Source organism: Pituophis catenifer, unplaced genomic scaffold, assembly GCF_029215685.1.
Source record: "Pituophis catenifer annectens isolate HBS135680 unplaced genomic scaffold, rPitCat1.0.hap2 SCAF_11, whole genome shotgun sequence".
NCBI classification, from domain to species: Eukaryota; Metazoa; Chordata; class Lepidosauria; order Squamata; family Colubridae; genus Pituophis; species Pituophis catenifer.
The window spans coordinates 11,645,629-11,655,156 of NW_027256891.1; the positions used below are offsets into that span (position 1 = coordinate 11,645,629).

At 45.4% G+C, this 9,528-nt stretch overlaps 1 protein-coding gene across 1 annotated transcript in view; it reads left to right on the forward strand.

Annotated features, from left to right (window-relative positions):
- The window catches only part of LOC139322602 (ras-related protein Rab-6B-like), a 30,249-nt gene extending 25,269 nt beyond the window's left edge, over nucleotides 1–4,980 (forward strand). The window contains exon 8 of the mRNA XM_070951749.1: nucleotides 919–4,980. Coding sequence (XP_070807850.1) covers nucleotides 919–983 — 65 coding nt within the window. The 3' untranslated portion in view covers nucleotides 984–4,980. The remainder of the gene's footprint in view (nucleotides 1–918) is intronic.
- Nucleotides 4,981–9,528: the final 4,548 nt, after the last annotated feature.

A 9,528-nucleotide genomic window follows, 5' to 3' on the forward strand; every position in this document is an offset into this window, starting at 1 on the left:
TTGCATGTGCAAAACTATCCCCCCCACACACACATCGTTGCTGTTGAAACCACTGAAGCCATTGCCGCTACTGCCAGTCCTCAGAATGAAAAAGGATAGGGGCCCCCACTTTAGAAGCTATTTCTGCTCTCTGAGCTTGTCTCCAACAACCTTTTACTTGGAGTTGGGTTTTTTTCTGGAATGCTGACAGTTTGATTGCTTTCTTGCAGATGTTTCAGAACCCAAACTAGGTTTGGATAATGAAACATCTGTAAGAAAACAAACAAGCTCAGAGAGCACCAAGGACCCCACGGTCATCGTCCTCTCTGCAAACCACCACCCCCCCCTACTAAGTAAGGACTCCTTACTAGCACTGATGATGTTACCTAGTTTGGATAATGAAACATCTGCAAGAAAACAACCAGGCTCAGAAAACACCAAGGACCTCTCAGAATTTAGTATTTCCAAAGGATAATTTAATCAAGATGGTCCAGTTTTCATCTGCATCCATCCCGTTAATGTTTTGGATAATACTTCCCAAATGCCAGTGGGAAGGACAAGGGCTGATTCCCTCAGTAGCAATAGCAATAGCGCTTAGACTTATATACCGCTTCACAGTGCTTTACAGCCCTCTCTAAGCGCTTTACAGAGTCAGCCTCTTGCCTCCAACAATCTGGGTCCTCATTTTACCCACCTCAGAAGGATAGAAGGCTGAGTCAACCTTGATCCCGGTGAGATTCAAACTGCCAAATTGCAAGCAGCCGGCAGGCAGCAGAAGTAGCCTGCAGTACTGCACTCTAACCACTGCGCCACCACAGCTCAAGCTCATTTGATGGGCTTTGTTGGATCAAAGAGATCTATTTGGGTTTTTGTGTGTGTGTGTTTTTCAGCTTGTTCTCCCACCATAGAGACGTGTTTTCCTTAACCTCTTCTCTCCAGTGATTGACATCAAACTAGAGAAACCTCCTGAGCAGCCTGTGACGGAGAACGGCTGTTCTTGTTAAATGTTCTCCAGCGTGGCAGCCCCCCCTTCCCAGTTAGCCAGTTCAGTCTCTCACCGAAGAGCTCCACTTCTTACTGACTACCAAAACACGACTTTTCCAAGGGCCGAAAAGGCCACTTTAATAGGCGATTGGAGTCATCCCGTCTCCTCCCCCCCCTCTCCCCGCGTCGTGTGGACCAGCCCCAGTTGCTCCCGTTTACTGCATGGTGTGAACCCTCCAATGCCTCTTGCCCTTCGTTGGTTGTTGCACTTTGGTGCTGCTGCGGCACTCTTCTTTGCTAGGTTTTCCTTGCTGGGTTGTCCTATGAATGTGCAAGGGAGGAATTTTGTCCATCTTTAAAAAAATAATAATAATACTGGTAAACTTACCGTAAAGGAGCTCATGCATTCTTCCCTTCTCCACCTCCCCCCACTTTTTCTTTTTTTTAAAAAAAAAACACCTTTCTACCGCTGCTTTTTTATTCATTTGCAAATCCTCTTGATTTAGCTAAGTCTTCGTTGATAGCAAGAAGAAACGCCTACTTAACGTTTCTGTTGTTCTTTCCTCACGGATGGTGCTAAGGAAGAGGGGAACCCCTCAGAGAGCATTGACGCACATTCTTCTCTCTCTTTCCAGATTACTTTAAGTATCTTTTTATCCCAAATGGACTGATTTATCCCTCCCCCCCCCCCTTGTCCATTGCTGGATATGTACAGAGATGGTAGGCAGAAATGGACCGGTGGGGGGAAGGGTCCTGAGCCTTTATGTGGGAAACCTGGTTCCTGCATAGTGCTGAGTTGGGGACTTTCCAAAATGGAGGATGCGTATTCTCCAGCAGTTTATTCCACCTTGCTCTCTTCCCTTCTCTTAATACTCTCAGGAAAAAAAAAAATCTTCTTCTTCGTGAGTTTCTGAAGTAGAGGGTAGCTGGATTAAACAGAGACTTCCCTAGGCTCAGACCAATGCCAGGAGCTGCTATTTTTACATAATTTATCACTCATGACTCATTTGAAATATGCAAAGTGCTTTACAATGGCCTCCACTTTTTGCTTCGTTCCTTGGTTTGTCATTTTGAATTATGTGTCTCTACATCAGTCTGCTCCAACTGCAGATGCGCCGAACTACTCTTTTCTATATTCCCTAGGCACTAAGGCCCAGGATTTGCAAATTTGGAAAGTGTTAGGTTGGGGAAAAGTTCCCATAGACGGCTATAAGAGTCCTGCTGAGTCCTTGTCTCACTGTTGGAAGGTCCTCATTTTGAATTCTAGGTCTTTAGTCCACTCCTTTACCCTGGCCTTCAAAACCTAGATATCTAGTTAAACATGGAGTTGTTTTTATTTCATGTACAGTGGAAGAAATGCTAATCCTTGTCAGATGTCTGCTGGTTCTACAAAGAATATTGTACGTATTTAAAAGAAAAAAAAAACTAGAGTTTTGCATAGATTTCTTAAGCTTCTGATTTAGCACAGAATTTATTTTCAGGTATTTGCTCTTTGACTGAATGCAAGTTGCACTAGCATGCAAACTAACATGGGAAGACAGGTAGAAGATGGCATGAACTGGATAATATTTTCTGATGATATTTGAATAACATGTTTTGTTTGTCTCCGTGTGATTGTTCTCCCGTAGATCAGCCTTCCTGAATTACAGCTCTTGAGTTCCTAATCTATGTGGCTACTGGCAGTAGGCCAGTATAGGCCAGTATTTCCTAACCTTGAGAAGTTTAAGATGTTTGGACTTCAACTCCCAGAATTCTGGGTGCTGAAGTCCACACATCTTAAATTTGCTGAGCTTGAGAATAGGCTGAAGATTGCTGGGATTTGTCATTTGAAACAAAAGATTACGGGAGTTGTGATCTGACTCATTTAAACAGTGCTCTGGAGAATGGGTCCTGTTGTGTTGGTCTTGCTTTTGAGTATAGTTTATAAGGATCTCTGCGCCTGTAATTTTACGACCAGGCGACGAGCTGATGCAAAATATATAACTCATCGAGGTTGGCGATGATAAGGTGATATTAACCATTTTCTTTTAACGTGATTTGTGGTGGAAGGATAGTAACACAAGATGTGGTCTTCTGTGATTTTTCTCACTTTTTCTGCTGAACGTGGCCTGAGCTCACCTGAAGCCAAAGTCACTTTTATCCTCTTCTGAAAGAATTTGGGAATTAGAACCAGAAACGTTATCCAAAATGCGTTCTGCCTATCCGACCCAGCATAAGCATTTCCTTTTTCCCATCTGAGGATTTCTTTGGTCTACCTTGCTTCTTTCACAGGGACTGAGCTGCAAACGATTGATTTTCTGCTTTGTCTATAATGGCCTCCTTCTCCCCGGCCTCACCCATTTGCCAACTCTTCTCTCAGAGTCCTGGGCAGCACAGTTGAGTCCTTCCCTTAAATTCACAGGAAACCATCAAACGGGAAACGCTTTACATCAAAGGATGCTAATCTTTACCCAAGCAGTACTGCTACAGCCACAGTTATCTGCAAGATACATCATGAAGTACCCAAAGAAGGCTCAAACTCAACTTTCTTGCTTGAGAAACCATCGAGATGAGCCAATCTTGTTTCAGTTTATCGATGCTGCAGGAAGTTCTTCTTAGCCCTTTGGTGTTTTGCTGGTACCCCCCTCGTCCCCAATCTAGAAGCCTCATGCATAAAGGAGGACAACAGTTATGCAGATGCATAGAATATTTGTATTAGGCCTCTGCACATCCACTCTCTTCCAGCACTCTTTCCTCTTGTCTCAAAGGTGCTTTTTCAAGAGGTCACCGGACTTGCATTTCGCTCCTCATCCAAGAAAGCGTCATCAGTTCTGACTCAGAACTGATGATGCTTTTTTGGATGAGAAGCAAAACGTTTTCTTCCTCAAAGGAAAAAAAAAACGTAGTCCGGTTGCCTCTTGAAAAAAGCACCGTTGAGACAACCTGGATGACAGGATCGCCATAGACCAGAGTTTTCAAACTTGGCAACTTTAAGACTTGTGGACTTCAACTCCCAGAATTCTCCAGCCAGCTGGCTGGAGAATTCTGGAAGTTAAAAGTCCACAAGTCTTAAAGCTGCCAAGTTTGAAGACCTCTGCCATAGACACTCCATCCTCCTGTTTTTGGAATTGAGAAAAAAATCAGACATAGGTCTACCTGCATTTAGAAATCGGTGCTTGTAAGGGCCAGCCTCTTAGCCCTGGCACCGAGACTTCCCATTGCTCAAAATTCCCGCTTTTTTGCTGCCTTTGAAGGCACCTGCAGCCTTGAAATCTTTGAAGAAGTAAGTGCGTTGAATTATTTCCAATTCTTAAAAGCACCACTGACCTCTTCCAGAACGTTGGCCACACCATATCAGGCTGCAGAGAGAATCAGTTCCCTTCTTCGATGTGCAAAGCTGCTCTGGCATCTTCCCACATGCCTTTTACCTGAACCCGGGTAGCCTGCGTTTATCCCTTTCCCTCTCCATCAGAATCAGCCAGCCTTGCAGAGCTTGGATCCCTGGATTTCAAAAGCAACCCCCCCCCCCTCCACACTCCCCTTTGCAAAAGGCCTGTTCCCAACCTGTATAGATAACTATATATAGATCTAGAGAAAGATATATACTCCCTATTGTGTGGGAATTGGCAATGTCCTGTCACGTGTCTGTTCCTTTCTCCGCAGTTAACTGGGGCTGCTGCTCTCTCTCTCTCTCCCTTTCTCCTCCGGCCACTGCTGTCGTGGTGTTCTTTGAAGATGCACTGGAAAACTACTCTCTCTGGAGATTAGGGATTTAAAAAAATAAAATAAGAAAAAAAATAGGGGAAAAAAAGCATCAATGTTTGTGGGTCGAGATGGTGGTTTTGGGGGAAAATAACCTTGTGAACGACACTGTTCGCTTTCCCCTGCCTTCTTCTCTGTGATTGTGTATAATACTTGAGTGTGTGTCTCGGGGTCTGCTGTCTCCTAGCTGTTAGCCAACTAAGTGACTCTTGATATATGAATATTGACTGTCAGACTGCAACTGTGTATCACACTAAATAAATTCAGTTCACCACAGTTTTCGGTGTCGTTGTGATGGGTTTTTAAGGAAACTCTTGCATCCGGTAATGCTCGCTTTCCAACTTTCGACGAGAGGCTGTTGAGCACATATTAAAAGAGCAAGAAATCCAGGAATCTAGCAGCAATTTTGTTTTTATTCAGGTCACAAAATTTATTCAAAGGCCAACGGACAGTTTTCATTCCCACTTTTTAATGGAAGCTAAATGGAGAAATGAAAGAAAGCACTGAACCTCTTAACTCGGCAGCCTTTTTTGCAAAGCTCTTCCGTAGCCACAAGGACCGAAAATTATTTTTCAAGTGAAGAGAGTCGCTTTAGCTCTGGGATTCTTCCATGAACTCTGCCTCCATTCATCATTTAAAGCAATTTGTCTGTTTTAAAAGGCAACACACGGGGGTCCTTGACACGCGCTGATCTTGATTTCTTGCAGATCTAGTGATATTGGGTAGAGAAAGCAAGTAAGCCACCAAGCTCAGAGAGCACCAAGGACCCCACTGCTCACTCCCGAGCTACAAATATTCTCTTCCATAAGCTTATAAGCTTCTTTTATTACTTCATCCTCTTGCAGATTTTGAGGCTAGGTAGTTCCCTGTAGCTTCAGAGCTGTAAACTGATACTGGAAAATTAACACTACCATCTGATAATAGATTGAATAAACAGTGCAAGATAAAATCCAACATTAACCCTTTTTTTTTTCCTGGAATAACCGTTTTTCTTCATGCACCGTGCTACCAGTAGTAGTCTCAGTTCCCTTGTCTCCTTTGTGGTTAATGTGAAAGTTGATTTCCCACAGCAGTGCAAGTGAACAAAAATACGATTGTATCTCCTTTTTTTAATCTGGAAGCCCTGTAATCGCGAACTACAAATCCATAATCCACTGTAGCTGCAGTTTTACGTGGGTGAGGCTTAGAATAAACATGCAGATGTGGGCTTTTGCTTGTCAAAAGAAGATATTTTATAGCTTTACAGTTATAATTTATACTCACCTGCCGTGGGTGCCTTCTTTTGCTTTTTGGGTTCGACACAAGAGTTTGGATAAATGTTGTGTAACGAATTCGCATCTCAATAGGCAGAAAAATTGGTTTGAACAACTTCGTAACCTTGTGTTATTCCCCCAGTTTGTCGCTATTAAAAGGTTTGGATGCTGACTGGCCTATCAGATGTGTGCAATTAAAGCATTAATGTGAATTATCTCAACAGGGCAGGCAAGTATAGTAAAATAAGTTTAGCCAAATGTATAACATCTGTAATTGGGCAATTAGGTTTATTGGACCAGGCAAAAATTGAAGAAAAGATAAATGAAAACGTGCACAGCCATGGTATTTTGTGTATGTGTGTTCTAAAAAACCCAGTGATGGTGTGAATTCCTGGCAGGCTTACCTTATTGTCCTTTTATTATTCAGGAGGGGTTTATATTATCCCTTTTTCAAGGTTGTACAAACAGCTCATGATCTCAGTATCAAGGGTGTTTTCAAGCAAATGAACTGCAATACTAGAAATGTGTCTTTGAAGCTTAAAAATTGGGGGCGGGCATGACAAACCTTGGGGTTAATTTAAATTATACAGCAATGTCATATTTGACAATCCCCATCAACCATCTCTCGGACAAATATGCCTAAGGAGAGGTCCAGAGCTGAGAGACCCATCGACGGAGCATCTTCTAATATAATATGTCATTGTATTTATTGATCAGCCCATCACCAGCAGATAAAGCTACCTAATTTTTAAGGGATTAATCCTTTCATTTAGAGCAGAGGTCTTCAAACATGGCAGCTTTAAGACTTGTAGGACTTCAATTCCTGTCTGGGGAATTCTGGAAGTTGAAGTCCACAAGTCTTAAAGCTGCCAAGTTTGGAGACCCCTGATTTAGAGACATCCAGAATTTGGTCCATGCATGGCATGCGGTTAAAGCTCCGATTCCTGGCTCAGTACTGACCCAAGACTTTTAAAAGCTTTTTTATACAATTTCATAGTTTGGATCTTGGTCTACCATATGGCAGTTTCTCAAATCTGAACCACTTTAAACCTTGTGGACTTCAACTCCCAGAATTCCTGGCTGGGGATTTCTGGGAGTTGAAGTCCACCCAGCTTAAGGTAGGAAATTGGCCTGGCCTGCACAAGGAAATCTGTGTCTGCGCTCATCATGCGGAAGGGTTAAATTCCCCCAAGCAAACACCCCCCCCCCCCCCACAGGCACTTCTTTGCATTTCACATGTTCTCTGTGTGGCCTTTTCCACCAGAAAAGCCTTCCTGGCTCAAACAAAAAGTTGTTCAAAAAAGAGCTTTTAAACAAGACAACCTTAAAGGTCCACCTCGTTTACACACAGCCCTCCTCCCAGGAGCAACTCCAAGAGGAATTAATCTTGGAATAATTTCTAGCAAAAACTCCTCATCTCCCAACGGCAGGTGGAACTATTTTCGCTTTTTTGCAAAACGTCTTTAAGTGCCTAGTTTGGTGGTGATTGGTTTTTCTCACGCCCACGTTCTCCGTCTCTGGAGTTGTGGGTAGATTTTTATGGTTTTTAAATCACAACTTGCATTTGCTTTTACGGCACAGGGACGAGTGCAGATGGCGAAACCAGACGGTGCATAAGCAGGGTGCATTTAAAAGAAGCCAATGTGCTTCGTAGCCCCAATTGAGAGTTGCAAGGGGGGGGAAATCTGGAGTTTTTCACCTCCTCCCTCTTTTGCTTTCAAAAAACCCCAAGAAATATTTTTACAGGCAGGCAAGAAGTTGCAGGTGAATATGGATGCTTTTTTTTCTCTTTTTTTTTTGAAACTATTTATTTTCTCTTATTTTTTCCAATGCTTTTGTACTGGAGACAAATTCCTTGTGTGTCTAACCACACCTATCCAAATAAAGATTCGCTTGTCACTAACTTAACAATTGCAATGATTCACTTAACAACAGTGGCAAAAGAAGTCAAAGTGGGGGTAAAACTCACTTAACAAATGTTGCACTTGGCAACAAAAATGTTGGGCTCAATTGTGGTTGTAAGTCAAGGACTACCTGTAATATTTCAGGCTTTTTTTTTTTTTTACTTTTTAATTGTCCTCCCACTCTCACTCATTTTTTCTTAAAAAAATATTTCTGGTCAGTTTTCCAAACTCTTTCTTTCTCTTTCTTTCTTTCTTTCTTTCTTTCTTTCTTTCTTTCTTTCTTTCTTTCTTTCTTTCTTTCTTTCTTTCTTTCTTTCTCTCCCTTCCTCCCTCTTTCTCTTCCTCCTTTCTTCCAACCCCTCTTCCCACCTCTTTCTCCCTTCCCCCCTTTCTCTCCCCCTTCTCCCTGTTTCTCTTCCTCCCTCTCACTCCCTCCCTTCCTCCCCCTCTTTCTCCCTCTTTCTCTCCCCCCCTTCTTCCCCCCTTCTCCCTCTTTCTCTTCCCCCCTTTCTCTCCCTTCCTCCCCCTCTCTCCCTCTTTCTCTCCCCTTCTTCCCCCCTTTCTCCCTCTTTCTCTTCCCCCTTTCTCTCCCTTCCTCTCTTTCTCTGCCCCCCGTCTCCCTCTTTCTCTTCCCCCCTTTCTCTCCCTTCCTCCTCCTCTCTCCCTCTTTCTCTCCCCCCCTTCTTCCCCCCTTTCTCCCTCTTTCTCTGCCCCCTTTCTCTCCCTCTCTTTCTCTGCCCCTTCTCCCCCTTTCTCTCCCTTCCTCTCTTTCTCTGCCCCCCGTCTCCCTCTTTCTCTTCCCCCCTTTCTCTCCCTTCCTCCTCCTCTCTCCCTCTTTCTCTCCCCCCCTTCTTCCCCCCTTTCTCCCTCTTTCTCTGCCCCCTTTCTCTCCCTCTCTTTCTCTGCCCCTTCTCCCCCTTTCTCTCCCTTCCTCTCTTTCTCTGCCCCCCGTCTCCCTCTTTCTCTTCCCCCCTTTCTCTCCCTTCCTCCTCCTCTCTCCCTCTTTCTCTCCCCCCCTTCTTCCCCCCTTTCTCCCTCTTTCTCTTCCCCCTTTCTCTCCCTCTCTTTCTCTGCCCCCCCTTCTCCCCCTTTCTCTCCCTTCCTCTCTTTCTCTGCCCCCCGTCTCCCTCTTTCTCTTCCCCCCTTTCTCTCCCTTCCTCCTCCTCTCTCCCTCTTTCTCTCCCCCCCTTCTTCCCCCCTTTCTCCCTCTTTCTCTTCCCCCTTTCTCTCCCTCTCTTTCTCTGCCCCCCCTTCTCCCCCTTTCTCTCCCTTCCTCCCCCCCTTCTGCCTCCCTTACTTTCTCTCTCTCTCTCTCTCTCTCTCCCTCTCCCTCCTTCCCTTCCTTCCTTCCTTCCTCCCTCGCGCGCGAGGCGGTTGCAGCGGGTCCTCCCGCCCGGCCGGGGCTTCCATCCCGGAACGCGCCCGACGGAGCGCCCGGCGTCTCAACAGTCCTCGGCGGAGCCCTTTCCCCGGCCGCCCTTTGAAACCTCGCCCGGCGCGGGGGCGGAGAGCCGCGGAGCCCCGGCGGGAGGCGGGAGGCGGGAGGCGGAGGCGGAGGCGGAGGCGGGCGGCCGGGCAAGCGGGCGCTCCCGGGCGCGGCCAATCAGCGCCTCACCTGCCCGCCGTGCGCTCCTTTGGCCCCGGCCGGGCTGGGAGCTGGCAGTCGT